The sequence below is a fragment of the Dipodomys spectabilis genome, unplaced genomic scaffold (genome assembly GCF_019054845.1).
Source record: "Dipodomys spectabilis isolate Male_0828 unplaced genomic scaffold, ASM1905484v1 ptg000017l, whole genome shotgun sequence".
Lineage (NCBI taxonomy): Eukaryota > Metazoa > Chordata > Mammalia > Rodentia > Heteromyidae > Dipodomys > Dipodomys spectabilis.
In genome coordinates this window covers 9,449,921-9,471,187 of record NW_024870694.1, presented here as the reverse complement: position 1 = coordinate 9,471,187, position 21,267 = coordinate 9,449,921, and the positions used below count along the sequence as shown (strand labels likewise).

The 21,267-nt window shown below is 40.4% G+C and overlaps 1 protein-coding gene across 1 annotated transcript in view; it reads left to right on the top strand.

Annotated features, from left to right (window-relative positions):
• The window catches only part of Lmln (leishmanolysin like peptidase), a 57,373-nt gene that overhangs the window by 16,828 nt on the left and 19,278 nt on the right, over window positions 1-21,267 (top strand). The window contains exons 7-10 of the mRNA XM_042669080.1: window positions 3,178-3,283; window positions 8,441-8,535; window positions 14,846-14,963; window positions 18,411-18,518. Coding sequence (XP_042525014.1) covers window positions 3,178-3,283; window positions 8,441-8,535; window positions 14,846-14,963; window positions 18,411-18,518 — 427 coding nt within the window. The remainder of the gene's footprint in view (window positions 1-3,177; window positions 3,284-8,440; window positions 8,536-14,845; window positions 14,964-18,410; window positions 18,519-21,267) is intronic.

The following is a 21,267-nucleotide window of genomic DNA, read 5'->3' as shown; positions in this document are numbered from 1 at the left end:
AGGTCTTTCAAGGTAAATACCTCCCTAAGAAAATAACTTGTTAACATTAACCTCTTACTTAGGTTGCAAAGTGCTAGAAAAGTTCACCTAAATGTCCTATCATTTGTGGTAGGTTATGCACTGAACTAAATTAGCACTTTTTTGTTTTCAAAAGATTTTCCTGGTGAAGCATTCCATCCATGAAGTAAAAAATGATTATTTTGTCACAACCAGACGAGTCAATTGAAGGAGTAGAAACTGCCACCTTTCTCAGAATAGGTAAAACGTAACATTCTCAAACTTAGGAGACATTAGAATGACAAATTCATGTGCAAGTAAGGCAAAAGGCCAAAGTACTCATCACCCATTTCGTAGTCCCAAGACCGACTGATTTTAAAGATCTCTTTCTCTTCCATTGATGATAATTTACTGAAGAAAAAAAAAGAGAAAGTATTAGTTTAATTAGGTAGTCTATTCATCAGAATTGAACTGTCACTCTTGTAGAAGGGTATAAGGAACTAAAAATCACCATGTGTTAGGAAAAGAAGTCTGGTACTTTAATGGGATTGTTGATTGGTAAAATCAGTCACAAGTCCTTAGACTGAGTTAGAAAGTATAATATCACAGTATTGTAGTGTGTTATATAATGCACCCAATAATGCAGTGCATTACTGCAGAGTAACATGTTTTTGTGCCACATATTTTTGCAGCTGTGTGTACAGTGTTGTTTTTCTGAGAAGCTACTTTTTAAATTAATATTTTGTATTCATTGTTTCTCATCAACAAAATTTGAAGTGCTAAATGAGTAATACTTGATAAAATGAGATTCTTTCTTGAAGTAGATGTCTTTGAGAAGTATACTTCCATAATAATAATGCTGCAGAATTTGGTTCTTTATCTTAATTTGAATTAAGCCTTATAGACTGTATACACATGAAAATCTCATCATTAAGTGTCAACAAAACATTGCAAAACAGAGTACCTGATATGATTCTGCATTTGTTTTAAAACGTGTTTATATATTAGAATTTGCTAAGGAGAAGAATCAGACAGGCAAACTCTAAGTTTGGCCAGGACTTAGCAAGTCCTACATCCCAGGAAACTGATCAGCATTGCCAAACTAGGATGGTTTAAACACAATGTACATCATATTATTCTAAGTAGTTATCTTTGATTGTGGAATTTAGTAAGAGGAGGGAATAAAATAAAATATTATCACTTTTTAAAATATATTTCTACGGGCTGGGAAGATGGCTCAGTGGTAGAGCGCTTGCTTTGCATGCATGAGGCCTTGGGTTCGATTCCTCAGCACCACATAAGCAAACAGAAAAAAAGCCGGAAGTGATGCTGTGGCTCAAGTGGTAGAGTGCTAGCCTTGAGCTGAAGAGCTGAGGGACAGTGCCCAGGCCCGGAGTTCAGGCCCCATGACCGGACCCCCCCCCCAAAAATATATATATATATATTTCTACATTGTTTGAACATACACCTTTTTATATTGAGCTTTTACTATGCTTATAAAAGCTGAAACTTGGGTTGGGAATTTAGCTGAGTGGTAGAGTGCTTACCTAGCATGAATGAAGCCTGGGTTCGATTCCTTAGTACCACATAGACAGAAAAAGCTGGAAGTGGTGCTATTGCTCAAGTTGTAGAATGTTAGCCTTGAACAAAAAGAAACTTAAGGTCAGTGCCTAAGCCCTGAGTTCAGGCCCCAGGACTGGCAAAAGGAAAAAAAAAAAAAGCTGGAACTTTCTGTATTAGCATGTGATTAACTTCCCTGAGGGGTGAGGAGAAGGATATAAACTCCCATATTGCTCATTAATCCCATTTCAGCTTTTTATAATACTGATGATAACTAATAATGCTCAAAGTACCCAATGTATCTAATTGTCTGCTGATAAGAGAACCTATGCAGATAGCACACAGATGGAACCCCACAAGGAAGATATGCTGCAGCTTCACTGCCCTGCTTTGTTTATTTTCGCACTTTTGTGGTTAGTGATTTGAGTGAGTACCTAAAAGACTAACTTTTCTGGGCTGGTAATGTAGTAGAGTGCTTACCTTGCATGCATGAAGCCCTGAGTTCAATTCCTCATCAGAAAAAGCCAGAAGTGGTGCTGTGGCTCAAGTAGTAGAGTGCTAGCCCTGAACAAAAGAAGCTCAGGGACAGTGCCCAGGTCCTGAGTTCAAGGGCAAAAAAAAAAAAAAGAATAAATTTTCTTTGTGCCAGTGAATATGAAGTGAATATGAAGTTACTCACATCTATTCACATCTAGGGATTTTGGTTTCTTCTGAGAGGAATGTTGAAGCTTTTAGAGAAAATCTTTTTTCAAAACTGGCGTACTTCATGAATTTACTTCATGGTTGTTTGATTATGCAATAGATTGTCAGCAGAGTAGATGAACAAAATAGACATTGTGTACTAACCTCATACTTGGAAATAAAATATATGATTTTACAATGTGATACATACTTTGTAGAAAAATATAGGATCCTGTAAAACACATACACATGTGCACATACCCAACACACACACACACACACACACACACACACACACACACGCTGAATAGGATGGTTTGGAATCTTAGCTATTTGAAGCAGAGATGGGGAATAAAAATTAAGGCCAGCCCAGGCAAAAAGAAGTTGGTAAGACTATTTCAACCAATGGTGAGAAATTCCTGTTATCCACAGTAACATGGGGAAGCACAAGTAGGAGGATCACAGCTCAGGCTGGAGTAGGCTTATTAACTGAGACTATTTCAAAAATAAACACTATAAAAACCAAATAGTGCTGAGTTCATGTCTGTAATAGCTACTTAGGAGGCTGAGATCTTAGGATTGCAGTTTGAAGCCAGTTGGGGCTGAAAAGTCCATGAGACTCTTTTATCTCCAATTAATCAACAAAAAGCCAGAAATGGGACTTCTAGCCTTTAGCAAGAGAACTCAGGGACAGTGCCTAGGCCCTGTTGGTAATAGACTGTGTTAGAGTTCAAGTTCTAGGACCAGCAGAAGCGCACGTGCACGTGCGCGTGTGCACATATACACACAGACAGATAGTAAAAGCTACAGAGTGACATTTGATACTAAGCAAAGCATCTTCTGTCCTTGAACAGTTTTTGATAGAGAAGTGTCGGCTAGTAAATATAATAAATATTGTTCTAGAACATAATTTAAAAAATTCAACGTCTGTTTTAACAGGCCAATAGCAGGATATGCTAACCTGTGTCCAAATATGATCTCTACCCAGCCTCAGGAGTTTGTTGGGATGCTGTCTACTGTGAAACACGAGATTATTCATGCTCTGGTAAATGTCCTTCTTCATGTCTCTCTCACTGTGCTCTGGTTTTCATACATGATTCTAGTGTTAAAATTACATGAATTATTAGATTCAGTAAACCTCTCTCAATGAGAATTTTTAATGACTACAGTAGTGAGTGGGTAGGTTGAATTCTACTATCTAATATAATTTATAATTAGATAAGGAGGATTTTTTAGAGAATGAGTAAGCCCTCTTAAGATAAAAGCTTAGTAATTTCACTCACATTAGAATGGTAATTTTGGGGCCATCTAGGCTCTTACTTATCTCTTACACACAGTGTTTATGAAAGTCTTCTTGTCCTGTTTGGGCTTTCTACAACTTATATATACTAATTGATTCAGAAACTCTCATTCCTTTTCCCTCATGTCCAAAATGTTGAACTTTCATTAGATGCATGTGGAAGTTAAATTTTTTTTGAAATTTTAAAATATTACTAGTCTAGTACCTGTGGCTCACGCCTATAATCCTAGCTACTCAGAGGCTGAAATCTCAGGATTATAGTTCAAAGCCAGCCCTGGCAGGAAAATCTGTAAATTAACTACCAAAAAACTGGAAGTGGTAGAGTGCTAGCATTGAGCAAAAAAGCACAGAAACAGCATTCAGGCCTGAATTCAAGCCCTAGGATTGGCATACAAACACACATACACATAATTGCACGTGCACACATGCATGCATGCACATAAGCAGCAAGTTGAACTTGTTAATTTTAATTTAGTTTTTGTTTTTGTTGGTCGTTGGGCTTGAACTCTGGGCCTGGGCGCTGTCCCTCAGTTCTTCAGCTCAAGGCTAGTACTCTACCACTTGAGCCACAGTGCCTCTTCTAGCTTTTTCTGCTTATGTGGTGCTGAGAAATCGAACCCAGGGCCTCATGCATGCAAGGCAAGCACTTTACCACTGAACCACCTTCCCAACCCCGGGGCATGTGGTTTTATAGCCAGTTTATTTCACTTAATGTTATTTTCAAGTTCATCAAAAAGTTTGCTTTTTTTTTTTTTTTTTGCTAGTTGTGGGGCTTGAACTCTGGGCCTGGGCGCTGTCCCTCAGCTTTTCAGATCAAGGCGAGCACTCTACCACTTGAGCCATACTTCCACTTCCGGTTTTCTGAGTGGTTTATTGGAGATAAGAGTCTCATGGACTTTTCCTGCCTGGGCTGGCTTTGAACCTCTATCCTCAGATCTCACTTCTTGAGTAGCTAGGATTACAGGTGTGAGCCACTGGGTCCCAACTAAATTTGCTTCTTTTTAAGGTTTAAAAAAATTAAGTTCTAGGGCTGGGAAGATGGCTCAGTGGTAGAGCGCTTGCCTTGCATGCACGAGGCCCTGGGTTTGATTCTCAGCACCACATAAGCAAAAAGAAAAAAGCCAGAAGGGGCGCTGTGGCTCAAGTGGTAGAGCGCTAGCCTTGAGCTGAAGAGCTGAGGGACAGTGAGTGCCCAGGCCCAGAGTTCAGGCCCCACGACCGGTCCCCCCCAAAAATAAAAATAAATAAAAAAAATAAGTTCTAATATCATTTTGGAAATTTAGCCAATGTATAAAAATGGCATCATGTTTGGTGTATATATAAAATGTATTTTTGTTTGTTTGTTTTTTGCCAGTCTTGGGGTTTGAACTCAGGACTGGGTGCTGTCTCTAAGCTTCTTCTGCTCAAGGCTAGTGTTCTACCACTGGAGCCACAGTGCTACTTCTGGACTTTTCTGAGTAGTTTATTGGAGATGTGAATCTCATGAACTTTTCCTGCTTGGACTGGTTTCGAACCTTGATCCTCAAACCTCAGTCTCCTGGAATTATAGGCATGAGCCACTGACACCAGGCAAAATGCACCTTTTTGGAGGGAGGAGGTGTCTATTGTAGGGCTGGTATGAGATTTAGGCACATTGACCTCAGGGTAGTGGTTCCCTCTGGGGAGGGGAAAAGAAGGGATGAAACAATAGGGTTTCTGGAACATCTCTGTCCAGTGTTCTTATCCTTAAAAAAAAAAAAAAAAGTTGTGTGTGTGTGTGTGTGTGTGCTGGGAATGTGGCTTTGTGGTAGAGTGCTTGCCTAGCATGCATGAAACCTTGGGTTCAATCCTCAATACCACATAAACAGGAAAAGCCAGAAGTGGCACTGTGGCTCAAGTAGTAGAGTACTAGCCTTGAGCAAAAGAAGCTGAAGAACAGTGCCCAGGCCTGGAGTTTAGTCCCCAGGACTGGCCAAAAAAAAAAGAAGAAGGAGCGGGCCAGGCTTGGTGTAGCTCAGTGGTACAACTCCTGCCTAGCACAAGTGAGGAAAAAGAAAAAATATAATGAAATTAATGTCTTCAATTCCCCTAGAGGACATTAATTTCATCATACTTTTTCTAGTTTTTAGTTTTTAAACTTACACATTTTAATTACTTTCAAAGCTTAAATATCTCATACTTTAAATATTAGCTTAAGCCTCAAAAACTGTCATTATAAAAATTAGATACCTAGAGCCAGGCACTGGTGGTTCATACTTATAATCGTAGCTACTCAGGATGCTGAGATCTGGATTGTAATTTGAAGCCAGCCTAGGCTGGAAAATCCTTGAGATTTGATCTCCAATTAAACACTCATAAAGCTGGAAGTGGAGCTGTAGCTCGAAAGGTAGAGTGCTAGACTTGAACATAAAAGCTCAGGACAGCACCCTGAGTTCAAACTCTGGTATCTGTGTGTGAGTGCATGCACAGACACACAATCAAATATCTGTAAATACAGCTGTTCCTTGTGAAGTCATATTCACAGGTGTCCATCACAGTGTTTGTGGTACTTTGACTACGTAGATGCCCTCTGTCTGAAATGGGAGCACATGCTTAGAAAAAATTTCAACATGCTAAGCTGAAAAAAAAAAATCTGCATTTGTAGTATTACAAAGGATGAGGCAAGTTAAGCTTTGCATGACTTCAGTGCATGTTATTTTATTTATTTATTTTTTGGGTCTGGTCGTGGGGCCTGAACTCTGGACCTGGGTGCTGTCCCTCAGCTCTTCAGCTCAAGGCTAGTGCTCTACCACTTGAGCCATAGCACCACTTCCGGCTTTTATTCTTTTTGGTTATGTGGTGCTGAGGAATCGAACCCAGGGCCTCATGTATGAAAGACAAGCACTCTACCACTGAGCCACCTTCCCAGCCCCTCAGTGCATGTTATTTTAAGCTCTTTAAATTCCTCATCATAATGAGTTAAAAAGAGAAGAAAACACAAAGAGACAAAAGAATAATCTGGACTACACTACTCATTTTGCAAACTTTGATCACACAGAAGCCACAGTTGAGAAGAAAAAAATTTTCAAAGAAATAATTTGATCATCTTGTATATTCATTTATCTAATTTGGGGAGGGGAAGGGGACTAACAAAATGCTGAAACAAGGACACAGGATGACTCATTGCAACAATGATACTCACAAGACACTATGTTGGAAATGAACCTTACAAGTTTGGCGGGTGGGGTGGGGAGGTAGGGAAGGATAGTGGGAGAAATAGGAAGGGGTAACAATGTCCATCAAGAAATGTACTCGGCCTGGGAAGGTGGCTCAGTGGTAGAGCGCTTGCCTTGCATGCCTGAGGCCCTGGGTTCGATTCCTCAGCACCACATAAGCAAAAAGAAAAAAAGCCGGAAGTGGCACTATGGCTCAAGTGGTAGAGAGCTAGCCTGGAGCTGAAGAGCTGAGGGACAGCGCCCAGGCCCAGAGTTCAGGGTTCAGGCCCCATGACCGGACCCCCCCCCCCCCAAAAAAAAAAGAAAAGAAATGTACTCATTACCTTACTGATGGAACTGTAACCTCTCTGTACAGCATCTTTACAAGAAAATTTTAAAAAATAAAGCATTGGGGCTGGGAAGGTGGCTCAGTGGTAGAGCGCTTGCCTTGCATTCATGAGGCCCTGGGTTCAATTCCTCAGCACCACATAAGCAGAAAAAAAGAAAAAAAAAGCATTATTTTATATAAAAAAGAGATTGATCCATTAGGTGGTTGTGATAAATATTTGATTACAACCTAGAACATTTTGCTTCTTTTTTTTTGTGGTTTGAACTCAGGGCTTCATAATTGCTAGGCAGGCACTCTTGAGCAGGCAACTTGAGCCACACTCCTAACCCTTTTTTTGCCTCCTCCTTCCCCTCCTCCTCCTGCTTCTCCTACTCCTCTTCCCCCTCCCCCTTATCCACCCCTCCTCCTTCTCCTTTTGTTGATCCTGGGGCTTGAACTCTGGCTTGGGCGTTGTTCCTGAGCTCTTCAGCTCAAGGCAGGCATTCTACCACTTGAGCCACAGTGCCACTTCCACTTTCCAGTTAATTGAAGATGAGTCTCACAGACTTTCCTGCCTAGAAGGGCTTTGAACTTTGATCCTCTGATCTCAGCCTCCTGGGTAGCTAGGATTACAGGCTTGAGCTGCCCAAGCACAGCTTCTTTTTTTCTTCTTTTAAACCTCCATAGTCGCTGGGATTACAGGCTTGAGCCACCATCCCTGGCCTTATCTATTTTATTTTAATAATGTTCTGGGGGGCTGGGAATGTGGCTCAGTGGTAGAGTGTTTGCCTTGCATTCCTGAGGCCCTGGGTTTGATTCCTCAGCACCACATAAGCAGAAAAAAAAAAGCCGGAAGTGGCACTATGGCTCAAGTGGTAGAGTGCTAGCCTTGAGCTGAAGAGCTGAGGGACAGCGCCCAGGCCCAGAGTTCAGGCCCCATAACCTGACCACCCCCCCCAAAAAAAATTAATAATGTTCTGGACTTGGTTGTGAAATTTAATGTACTGCTTTCACCATTCCAACTCTTTGATGCAGCATTCAGAAATGATACCTGAGGGAAGAATGCTAAAATAACCTAAAAGTAGACAGAAGAAGTAAAAACATAACACTTAGGGTACTTCATTGTACATGGTTTTAAAACTCAAGATTGCCTGCAAGTATCATTATAGTACAATATTGGTTCTAATATTTTCACAATATATAAGGCATTTTGGACAAACCCATTAAAATATCTAAACTGAGTAGTTAGAATTCAAGACTTTAACAACTCAATTGTTCATCTATATGCCATGTATGAGAAACCCTGGGGAAGTATTGGCATGGTGCCTTCCTGTGGTAGCACCTGTATAGTCTATGTAGTCAGATTTCATGTGTTCACAAGGTGTTTTGAACTTCTTACAGGGTTTCTCTGCTGGGCTGTTTGCATTCTACCATGATCAAAATGGAAACCCTCTAACATCAAGATTTGCAGATGGGCTCCCACCTTTTAATTACAGGTATTTTCTATTTCATTCTTATTCTTGTACTTTTTTGTTGTTGGTTGTGGATCTTGAACTCTGTGCACTGTCCCTGAGCTCTTCAGCTCAAGGCCAGTGCTCTACCACTTGCACCACTTCTGGTTTTCTGGTGATTAATTAGAGATAAGAGTTTCGTACTTTCCGGCCTGGGCTGGCTTCAAACTGTGATCCTCAGATCTCAGCCTCCTGATTAGCTAGGATTATAGGGGTGAGCCACTGGCACCCAGCCCATTTTCTTTGGCTAATCTTTTTTTTGAGGTCTGGTCGTGGGGCCTGAACTCTGGGCCTGGGCACTGTCCTTCAGCTATTCAGCTCAAGGCTAGCACTCTACCACTTGAGCCATAGTGCCACTTCCGGCTTTTTTCTTTTTGCTTATGTGGTGCTGAGGAATCGAACCCAGGGCCTCATGCATGCAAGGCAAGCGCTCTACCACTGAGCCACCTTCCCAGCCCCTCTTTGGCTAATCTTTTATCTTTTTTTTTTTTTTTTTGGTGTGGGCTTGAACTCTGGGCCTGGGAGCTGTCCCTCAGCTCTTCAGCTCAAGATGAGGGTTCTACCACTTGAGCCACAGTGCTACTTCCAGTTTTCCGAGTGGAGATAAGATTGTCACAGAATTTCTGCCGGGGCTGGCTTTGAACCTCGATCCTCAGATTTCAGCCTCCTGAGTAGCTAGGATTACAGGCTTGAGCCACTGACACCCGGCTAGTTTAGTTTACTTTTTTATTTACTTGGTATGTGTTCTTTACAAATTAGAGATACTTTTGTTATTTTATTTTATTTTACATTTTTAATTTTTATTTGTTTTTTATTGTGAAAATACTATACAGAGGGGTTACAATTACATGGGCAAGACAATGATAGAGATACTCTTGTTTCATGTTTGTTGCATATATTTCTTCCAACAAGTGATCTTTTTACTTCATTGATCATTTTTTGCTATATAGAAACATAAATTTTTTGGGGGGGGCTCCGGTCGTGGGGCCTGAACTCTGGGCCTGGGCGCTGTCCCTCAGCTCTTCAGCTCAAGGCTAGCACTCTACCACTTGAGCCACAGCGCCACTCCCGGCTTTTTTTTTTTCTTTCTGCTTATGTGGTGCTGAGGAATCGAACCCAGGGCCTCATGCATGCAAGGCAAGCACTGTACCACTGAGCCACCTTCCCAGCCCCAGAAACATAAAATTTTTATTTCATTAAATTCATCTATTTTCCTTTATTAAGATTATATATATCCTGGGCTGGGAAGGTGGCTCAGTAGTAGAGTGCTTACCTCGCATGCATGGCCCTGGGTTCAATTCCTGAGCATCACATAAGCAGAAAAAAGCTGGAAGTGGTGCTGTGGCTTAAGTGGTAGGGCGCTAGCCTTGAGCTGAAGAGCTGAGGGACAGTGCCCAGGCCCAGAGTTCAGCCCCCACGACTGACCCAAAAAAAAAAAAAAAAAGATTATATATATTCCTGAACCTATAAAAGTCTTTACCATTTTTTTTGTAAATTACTATTTGACTTTTGATTTTATTCAGAGCTTTAATCCATTCAGAATTTATTTTTAACCCTTTTTATTGAGATTAGGTAATTACATAAATTTCACATATTTCACGATATTGTGGAGTAGAGTGATCCTTAAAGTCACAAACACATTTTAACCTTCACAAGGCAAATTGTTATTATCATGGTCTATAAATTTTGTGAATTCTATGAGCTTTTTAGATTTTATTATTATTGTAAGGGTGATGTACAAAGAAATTATAAATCAGGTAACAAGTACACTTCTTTTTGGATAGTGTCACCTGAATTTATTTTTTTTAATTTTATTTGTTTATTTATTTTGCCAGTCCTGGGGCTTGAACTCAGGGCCTGGACAATGTCCTTGGGCTTCTTTTGCTCAAGGCTAGCACTCTCTACAACTTGAGTCACTGCTCCACTTCTGGCTTTTTCTGTTTATGTGATACTGAAGAATTGAATTCAGGGCCTCATGCATGCTAGGCAAGCACTCTACCACTAAGCCACATTCCCAGCCCCTATTTATTATTTAAATTTAACTTTATTGTCAAGGTGATATGCAGAAGGATTACAGTTACGTATGTAAGGTAGTGAGTACATTGTTACCTCCTCCCACTTTCCCTCTCCCCTAATTCCCACCCCCCCCCCCCCCCGATTTTTTTTTTTTGGTTGATGTCAGGCTTGAATTCTGGGCCTGGGCATTGTCCCTTAGCTCTTCAGCTCAAGGTGAGCACTCTACAACTTGAGCCACAGCACCACTTCCAGTTTTCTGGTGGTTTATTGGAGATAAGAGTCTCATGGACTTTTCCTGCCCGAGCTGGTTTTGAACCATGATCCTCAAATCACAGCCTTCTGGGTAGCTAGGATTATAAGCATGAGTCACCAGCACCTGGCTCCAAATTTATTTTTTATTTCTGTATTTTGGGATTATTTTTGTAAGATACATTAATTCTTACAGCTATTTGAATTTTATTATTATGAACTCTTTTTCTTTGTAATAACAGTTGTGTTAGAAGTCTATTTTATCTTGTTAGTATAGCCACTTACGTTCCTACTTTGAGTACTAGTTACAGAATATAACACATGCATGTGTGTGTGTGTATGTTTGTATGTATTTGTTTTTTTGTTTTGTTTTGTTTTGTTTTTGGGGTCCAGAAGTGGGGCCTGAACTCTGGGCCTGGGCGCTATCCCTCAGCTCTTCAGCTCAAGGCTAGCGCTCTACCACTTGAGCCACAGCGCCACTTCTGACGCTTTTCTTTTTGCTTATGTAGTGTTGAGGAATCTAACCCAGGGCCTCATGTATGCAAGGCAAGCGCTCTACCACTGAGCCACCTTCCCAGCCTTTATGTATGTATATACTGCCCCCAAGAGCTTAAATTCAGGGCCTCAGAACCTCACTTGACTTGTTGATCAGCTGGTACTCTCCTACTTGAGCCATGTCTTCAGTCCATTATTTTGCTGGCTATTGGGGTTGGAATTTCAAAGACTTCTACCTGGGCTAACTTTAAAACTCAATCCTTCAGGTTTCAGCTTGTTAAATAGCTTGGATTACAGGTGTGAGCCACAGACTGCATCTTTGGTTGTTTTTGAGATAAGGTCTGGCTTTGTAGCCTAGACTGGCCTTGAATTTTTGATTCTTTGCCTTCTAAGTGGTAGAATTGCAGGTATAAACTACCACACCTGGCTTTAAATAGTATATCTTTTTATTGCTTAGCTTTTACCTTTTTGTGTCCTTCAATCTAAATAGTGCTTCTTGTGCAGGACCAGTTGGATGTATTAGATTGTTTCTTAATCTCCAGTGGTTGCCGGGTTAAGTTGTGGAGTGTGTTAGTTTTAATTTGTTAAGTTGTCAGTTTTCCAAATTGCCATGAAATTGGAGAGATGGCATGGGGACACAATTTGCTGATCTTTTTTTTTTTTTTTGTTGGTCGTGGGGCCTGAACTCTGGGCCTGGGCACTGTCCCTCAGCTCTTCAGCTCAAGGCTAGCACTCTACCACTTGAGCCACAGCGCCACTTCCAGCTTTTTCTGCTTATGTGGTGCTGAGGAATTGAACCCAGGGCCTCCTGCATGCAAGGCAAGCACTCTACCACTGAGCCACCTTTCCAGTCCAATTTGCTGGTCTTGATGAGATTCTTCTGCTCTACTTTTCATAAATAAATGCTTCCTAAATGGTTGAAAACTTTATTTTCAAATTCCTGAGAAAATGACTTGGCTAATTTGGCTAGTTTTCTCATTGTTCTCATGGAGGAAGTTTCAGAGATCTTCCCCTGTCATTTTTCCTGACATCTTTTGGGAATTTATTTTTGTAAATGGCATTAAATAGGGATTTTAATCTTGTTTCTTAGTCTTTTTCATAGCACAGTTATTAAATAAATTCTTTGTCACTAAATCAGGATGAAAAATGCCATTGTGCAATGTCCTTGTATTCTTGGAAGTATCTCTGGATTTGCTTAGTTTTGCTTTTTTTTTTGTCGGTCATGGGGCTTGAACTCTGGGCCTGGGCATTGTCCCTGAGGTCTTCAGCTCAAGTCTAGCACCCTACCACTTGAGCTACAGTGCCACTTCTGGCTTTTTCTGTTTATGTGGTACTGAGAAATTGAACCCAGGGCTTCATGCATGCTAGGTAAGCACTCTACCATTAAGCCACATCAGCCATGCTATTTTTTTTTCCCCCTGCCAGTCCTGGGGCTTAAACTAAGGGCCTGGGTGCTGTCCCTGAGCTTCTTTTGCTTAGGGCTAGCCACTTGAGCCATGGCTCTACTTCTGGCTTTTTCTGTGTAAGTGGTACTAAGGAATCAAATGCAGGGCTTCATGCATGCTAGGTGACTACCACTAAGCCATGTTCCCAGCCCTGCTTTTTTGTTTTATAAGTCTGGGACTTGGCAGACTAGTGTTCTGGTTGGGGAAGATAGACAGCAAAGGCATTGTATTCTCAATCTCATGAACAGTTTTCAGTGTAGTCCACACCATATTAGACTTTTCTGTCCTCTAGGAATATTTACTACATTTGATTTCATACTACTGTCTTTCACCTTCCAGCTTATCTATTTTCGTACCCTTTGTTGGAGCCTTCTCATCTTTGAGTCTTTAAATTGGCGAGCATCAGAGCTAAGCCTTAAGTATTTCTTACCTCTTTTGAATCTACATGCTGATGATCTGAATTATATTTTCAGCCCTCAACATTCCTATGAATGAAATTTTATTTAGCCTTTTAAAAAAAATCAGTGTATAAAAATTGCTCAAAATAAAGGGTTTCATTGTGATATGTCAAAAGGAAGCAGTTGAGGGCTAGGGATGTAATTCAATGGTAGAGTGCATATGTAGCATGTGCAAGGTCCTGGTTCAACCTCAGCACCACAAAAAGAAAAAAAAAAAAAAGAGCAAGCAATTGCTTCATTGTCATCTTAGCCCAGAATTAGCTATGTGAACTTGAGCAAATTGCTTTATGTCACTAAGCTTCTGCCTATCTCCAAATAGTGCTTATAATCCCATAAGGCTATTACAGAGATGAAGTTTGAAAATTCTTATCAAGTACTTTATATGAATGGAGCACACAATAAACTCTCCCATAATTCAGTCTCATTGATATTCATGTTCACTTTCACATTTAAAGTAGTAGTGACTTTACAAAAATAACTTTTGTTTTGTTTTTGTGCCTGGGCCTGGGCACTGTCCCTGATCTTTCACGCTCAAGTCTAGCATTCTACATACAACTTGAGTCATAGCTCCACTTCTGGGGGTTTTTTTTTGTTTGTTTGTTTTTTTTTGGGGGGGGGCGGTTGGTATTAAATTGGAGGTAAGAACTTTGGAAAGCAGTATGGAGGTTCCTCAAAAGACTCCACATAGAGCTCCCCTATGACCCAGCAATCCCACTTTTGGGCATTTACCCAAATGTTTACAAACAAGACCACACTAAAGCTACCAGCATGACTATGTTTATTGCAGCATAATTTACTACAGCTAAGATATGGAACCAACCCAGGTGCCCCTCAGTAGATGAATGGATCAAGAAAATGTGGTATATATACACAATGGAATTCTATGCCTCCATCAGAAAGAATGACATTGCCCCATTTGTTAGGAAATGGAAAGGCTTAGAAAAAATTCTATTAAGTGAAGTAAGCCAGGCCCAAAGAAACATAGGTCCCATGGTTTCCCTTATTTGCAATATCTAGTATATGTCTGAGTCAAGCAGAAAAGGCCAGATAAGTAGGGAAATGAGCCCTAAGATATGTATTCAAATGTTTTTTTTCTTTCATGCAATTGTTTCTAACACATTTATAAGATTATTTCTTTGTTGCTTTGTATGTCCCTCCCCCACAGTATAACCCCTGCTTTCACTGTATTTGATGTTGGTATAATTTGTGGAGGGGAAGGGGAAAAACAAATCGTTTAAATAGGGATACAGGTGGACCCATTGCAACAATGAGATGTACAAGTAATTGTGTCGAAAACGAACTTTACAACTTTGGTTTGGGGGGGGCGGGGAGGTTTAGGGGGGACGGGGGTGGGGGAGGATGGAAAGGGATGGGAAGGGGAAACAAAGGAGGAGGCTACAATGCTTGATAAGAAATGTACTCATTATCTTGCCCATGTAATTGTAACCCCTCTGTACAGTATTTTCACACACACACAAAAAAAAATTGGAGGTAAGAGTCTCATGGACTTTGTTGCCCAGGCTGGCTTTAAACCACATTCCTCAGATCTCAACCTCCTGAGTAGCTAGGATTACAGGCGTGAGCCACTGGCATCCAGCTAGAAATAACTGTCTTTTTATTCTGCAATTTCAGTCTTGGATTGTATCAGTGGAGTGATAAAGTAGTTCGAAAAGTGGAGAGATTATGGAATGTTCGAGATAATAAAGTAGTTCGCCACACTGTGTATCTTCTAGTAACACCCCGTGTTGTTGTAAGTATTACTAACTGCTTCATGTCTCATAAACCATCTTCCTTCGTTATTGTTCTTGCTTTATTAGTCATTATTGTTTAAGAATGTACTGTTGGATCACTCTTGTAATCCTAGCTACTCAGAAGGCTGAGATCCAAAAGATTACAGTTGTTCAAAGCCCGATGGACAGAAAAATAAGCATCAAGATGTGTGACTCAACTGATAGATTACCACCTGAGCAAGCAGGTGGTCCTGGTATCAAGCCCCAGCACTGCTTACTCCTCTTTTTTAAAAAAAAGGCAGCATGGATGAGAATGATTACTTAAGTCTTGTTAAGTTGGAGATGGCTTTCTGAAAAAGCACCTCAATATGAAAGATTTATTAGACCAATGGTATTCATGTCAAGAAGACTTGTATAATATATCCTGAACCGAAACCACCTTTGCCTGCTAGTATAAAAAGAACCCCTCATCTCTACAGTATATAATTTTTGGTGCTGTCGCAAAAGGTACTGAAATTGAGGTGAATCTGAGCAAGTTGGGCCTTGTGACATAAGGAGGCATAGTTATTTGGGAAAATTATGGCCAGATTTCAGCAGTCTTGAAGACAATGGATACATAAATTCAGTCTTGTTGCAATTACTGAAAACCACCATTGCTACAAGGTTTCTAAATACTACCAAACAGCCTGACACACCTGAAATGCTTAAGTGAACTTTGTGGGTTTTGTTGTTGTTTGTTTTTGTTTCTGCAGGTCCTGGGCTTTGAACTCAGGGCCTGGGCACTATCTCTGAGCTTTTTTTTTTTTTTTCCTTCAATGCTAGTGCTCCACCACTGGGGCCACAGTTAAACTGACTGCTTTTTAGAAGCTAATTGGAGATGAGTCACAGACTTTCCTTCCTAGGCTGGCTTCAAACCATGATCCTCAGATCTCAGCCTTCTGAATTATTAGGATTACAGTTCTCAGCTTGATAACTATTTTTTAAATTGTAAATAACATTAAAATGGAAAAGTTAAAGTTTCTATATACCAAAAGAAAGTCAGCAGTGTGTCAAGACAACCTATGGACTGAAGTAAAATTTTTGCAGCCCAATGTCTGATGAGGGAGTTAATATCCAAAATGTATAAGGATCTGAACTTAATAACAAGAAAACCAAAACCTGAATTTTAAAAATTGGACAAGAATTTGGATATGGTGGCATATGCTTTTAATCCTAGCAGAAGCAGGAAGAGCTCAAGTCCAAGGCCAGCCTGGAGCACATAACAAGATTGGGCTAGGAGCCTAAGAAAGGAAGACATACAAATGGCCAACACATATATATGTATATATGTACATATATATGTGTTCAATATTATTAGTCATTAAGGAACTATAAACTATAATGAGATCATTTCACACCTGTCAGAATGGCTATTACCAAAATGTCAGAAGAGCTGAAGCAAAGCTTAGTGGTAAAGCACTTGCCTAGAAGGCTCAAGACTCTGAGTTCAAAACTCAGTATACACACACACACACACACACACACACACACACACAAAAGAGGAAAACAGACAAAACAGAGGAGTCACAAAGGAGCTAGAGAAAAGAAAAAAAAGCCTTTGTACACTATTAGTGGAAATGTAAATTAGTACAGACAGTATGGAATTTCCTCAAAAAATTTTTTAGTTTTTAGAATTGTCATGTTACCCAGCAAACCTACTTCTGGGCCTTTAGACCAAATGTTTGAAATTGGTTTGTCAAAGAGATGTCTGCACTGCATGTTCCTGGCAGCACAACTCAAACATTAGGGAATCAAATGGATGGATAAAGAAAATGTGGCATATATATTCAACAAAATACTATTCAGCCTTAAAAAGCAGGGGAATTGTGTCATTCCTGACATCATGAGTGGAATCAGAGAACATTATGCTAAGTGAAGTAAGCCATGTGTGGAAAGACAAATACTTGATGTTCTTATTAACATGTGAAATGCATAGAAATAGTACAGAATGATGATCAGGAAAGGAATGACGAAATAATGCTAGAAGAGTACAGAGTTTGTCAGGAGGAATAACTCTGGTGTTTTCTTTTTCTTTCTTTCTTTTTTTTTTGTAGGTCATGGGGCTTGAACTCTGGGCCTGAGCGCTGTCCCTCAGCTCTTCATTCAGCTCAAGGCTAGCATGCTACCACTGGAGCTACAGCGCCACTTCCTGGTGGTTTATTAAAGATAAGAGTTTCATAGATTTTCTTGCCAGGGCTGGCTTTGAATCGTGAGCCTCAGATCTCAGCCTCCTGAATAGCTAGGATTACAGACGTGAGCCACCAGCGCCCGCTGCTTTCTTTTTTTTTTTTGGTTGGTTGTGGGGCTTGAACTCTGGGCCTGGGCACTGTCCCTCAGCTCTTCAGCTCAAGTCTTCTGTTTTTCTATTGGTTTATTCGAGATAAGAGTTTCATGGACTTTCCTGCCCAGGCTGGCTTTGAACTGTGATCCTTGGAGCTCAACCTCCTGAGTAGCTATGATTATAGGTATGAGCCACAGGCACTCGGCTTGGTATTTTCTTTTTAAGGCAATCTATTGCATAGCCTAGTGAATATAGTTACTTTTATATTTTACATTTCAAAATTGCTAAAGTACATTTTAAATTTTCTCAGTGGAAAAAAAGTCTGAAGTATGGGGCTGGGAAGGTGGCTCAGTGGTAAGAGTGCTTGCCTTGCATGCATGAAGCCCTGGGTTCAATTCCTCAGTACCACATAAGCAGAAAAAGCCAGAAGTGGCACTGTGTCTCAAGTGGTAGAATGCTAACCTTGAGCTGAAGAGCTCAGGGATGGCGCCCAGGCCCAGAGTTCAGGCCCCACGACCGACAAAAAAAAAGTCTGAAGTAATAGATATATTAGTTTGGTTTTATTATTCTTCATTGTATACATTGATCAAATGGTTCTCCAAAGGTATACAGTACAGACTATTACTTATAATAAAGTAAAAAATTATAAATGTATTGCTATAAAAATTGCTAGAGGCAGTCATAATAGTCTACCTTTTTAAATATGTATGTGATTTATGCCTGGTGCCGGTGGCTCACTCCTGTAACTAGCTACTCAGGAGACTGAGCTCTGATGATTGCAGTTTGAAGCCAGCCTGGACAGAAGAGCCCATGAAACTCTTATCTCCAGTTAACCATCAAAAACAGAAATGGAGCTATGGCTAAAGTGGTAGAATGTTAGCCTTGATCGAAAAAGCTCAGGGACAGCATCCATGCCCCAGAACAAGCATACTCTCCCGCCTCCAAAAAAGTGACTTATTCAAAATCTTCAGAGGGAAATAAAAATTTCCTAGCAAAGATATATCTCACAGCATCTAAATATTTAATTATACTAATTTTTTGCCAAAGTAATTCTTTAATATCTACTTTATTATAGCCATATTAAAGCTTACCATTATCTTACAGTACTTTTGTGGGGTTGATTTTTTTTTTTTTTTCTGATTCTTAGGATGAAGCACGAAAACATTTTAATTGTCCAGTTCTGGAAGGAATGGAACTTGAAAATCAAGGTGGTATGGGTACAGAACTCAACCATTGGGAGAAGCGGTTATTAGAGGTTAGCCATTTTAAATTTTTACTAGACTTCTCTCTTGCTCACTCTCTCTTTCAGGAAAAGTCATTTGTGCTCATAATAAAAGTTATTTAAATAGGTTGCAAACTAAATTTTAAAAGTCCCTTTCCCACTTCAGCTCTACAAATCCATTGTCTAAATGTAGTTGCTAAGGTTTTTGTGGATTCTTCCCTAAATATATGTACATTCACACATGAAAAAAGGTTATCTTAATGAGTTTATTAATTTATGGGAATTTTTTCCACTTAATGATATATTGTAGACATCTTTCCAAAGCAGTACAGCTGCTTCTGTTATAGTATAATATATGCTTTCCTAAAAGACCCTCTTTAAAATTATTCACAAAAATGGGGCTGGGAAGGTGGCTCAGTGGTAGAGTGCTTGCCTTGCATGCATGAGGCCCTGGGTTCGATTACTCACCACCACATAAGCAAAAAGAAAAAAGCTGGAAGTGGCAATGTGGCTCAAGTGGTAGAGTGCTAGCCTTGAGCTGAAGAGCTGAGGAACAGTGCCCAGGCCCAGAGTTCAGGCCCCATGACCGGACTCCCCCCCCCCCCCCCCCCCCCGCAAAAAAAAAATATTCACAAAAATAAGAAAATGTGGGGAAACCCAGTAACCAGAATAGTGTATTAAAAAAAAAAGTCTTAAAAAACTACTTAGAGGGGCTGAAAATGTGACTTAGTGGTAGAGTGCTTGAATTCCTCAGTACCACATAAACAGAAAAAACTGGAAGTGCCACTATGGCCCAAGTGGTAGAGTGCTAGCCATGAGCAAAAGAAGCTTAGGGACAGTGCTCAGGCCTTGAGTTCAAGCCCCAAGACTGGCAAAACAAAAAACAACAGCAACAAAAAAAAACCTGCTTAGACTAAAAAAGACATTTCTAATAAATTTCTAATAACTAATAAAGACATTTCTAATAAGTAAATTTCTTTTTTTTTTTTTTCTTTTTGGGTCCGGTCGTGGGGCCTGAACTCTGGGCCTGGGTGCTGTCCCTCAGCTTTTCAGCTCAAGGCTAGCACTCTACCACTTGAGCCACAGCGCCACTTCTGGCTTTTTTCTTTTTGCTTATGTGGTGCTGAGGAATCGAACCCAGGGCCTCATGCATGCAAGGCAAGCGCTCTACCACTGAGCCACCTTCCCAGCCCATAATAATAAATTTCTAATAACTACATTCCTATGTCTGTTCTAAGATTTCTTTTTTTTTTGTTTTTGTTTTTTTTTTTTTTGCGTCCGGTTGTGGGGCTTGAACTCTGGGCCTGGGCACTATCCCTCAGCTCTTCAGCTCAAGGCTAGCGCTCTACCACCTGAGCTACAGCACCACTTCCAGCTTTTTTTCTTTTTGCTTATGTGGTGCTGAGGAATGGAACCCAGGGCCTCTGGCATGCAAGGCAAGCTCTCTACCACTGAGCCACCTTCCCAGCCCTGTTCTAAGATTTCTTTACCTGTATCAAGCAGCATTGGTAGCTGGATGGGGAATTGTAAATGTAAATAAGGGACACAGATGGGAGAAAACCTGTATGTACTCTTATAGGCCAAGTCTCTATCCATATGCAGCAAAGCTTCCTCTGCTCCTGTGTTCACTGACCCATTAAAACATTCAGTGAGCAATTGTCATGCCTCCAGGGTGGTGTCTCAGCACCACCCTTAGGTTCTTCTGAGGCCTCTTTGCAAAAAAAGATTCCCTTAGAATGATAAAGGATAGCAGGAAGCATGCCCAGCCTGCTAGCACAGTGAAGTCAGCCTACACACAGCAGAGTATGAGCTGTCATTTGTGTCTCTTCCTCTCTCCAACTCAGTAGAGGAGTGAAAGACCATAGCAGTTGGAAGAAAGAACCAGTATGGCTTAAGAATGCCAGATAGAAGCCATTATCTTTTTAGCAGATCTATCTGTACACAGGGGATTCCCTAAGTGTGGCTTAATAATAGGTGATGGAGCTCATTTACAGGAATCCCAAACCCAGAGAGGTGAACCACAGGCCTTTTTCAAATCACAAAGTTGACATTCTACCTTTATTAAGTTCTGTTCCTAGGAACAGAACTAGAAACAGTTAATCTAAGATGCATTTACTTACCTGGAAAGGAAGGAAGAATAAAGCCCTAAAACCAGAATTCCTGCCGGGCACCTGTGGCTCTTGCCTCTAATCTAGCTACTCAGGAGGCTGAGATCTGAGGATTGCGGTTCAAATCCAGCCTGGCAGGAAAGTCCATGAGACTCTAGACTCTTATCTCCAATTAACCACCAGAAAACCAAAGTGGCACTGTGACTAAAGTGGTAGAGTGCTTGCCTTAAGTTGAAGAGCTCAAGGACAGTGCCCAGGCCCAGAGTTCAAGATCTGTGACTGACCAAAAAACAACAACAACAAAACCATTTCTGATTGAGGTCTCTTTCTTGAGGTCTGTTTGTATAGATAGTTACAGCCAATTTATGTCCTGACTAAGGGTATTAAAATTATGAAATGAGTGAAATTAATGCTTGTGTTCTGATCTAGATAACCACAGAATAACACTGATGAAAACATATTGAAAGCTCATGTACTGATTGTCCTTGAGGATTCACTTTTATATTTTCCTTAAAGAATTTTCTCCAGTGATTCCCTTAGCAAGATGTAGATGGGCCAGAATGAAAATGTATGTAGTTTTCAATAGAAGACCTGAAAACAGAAATTTCATTAACTTCTTCTCTTCCCCCAAACCAACTTTATGTTCTCAAAAAATACTTTTTTAAAGGATGATA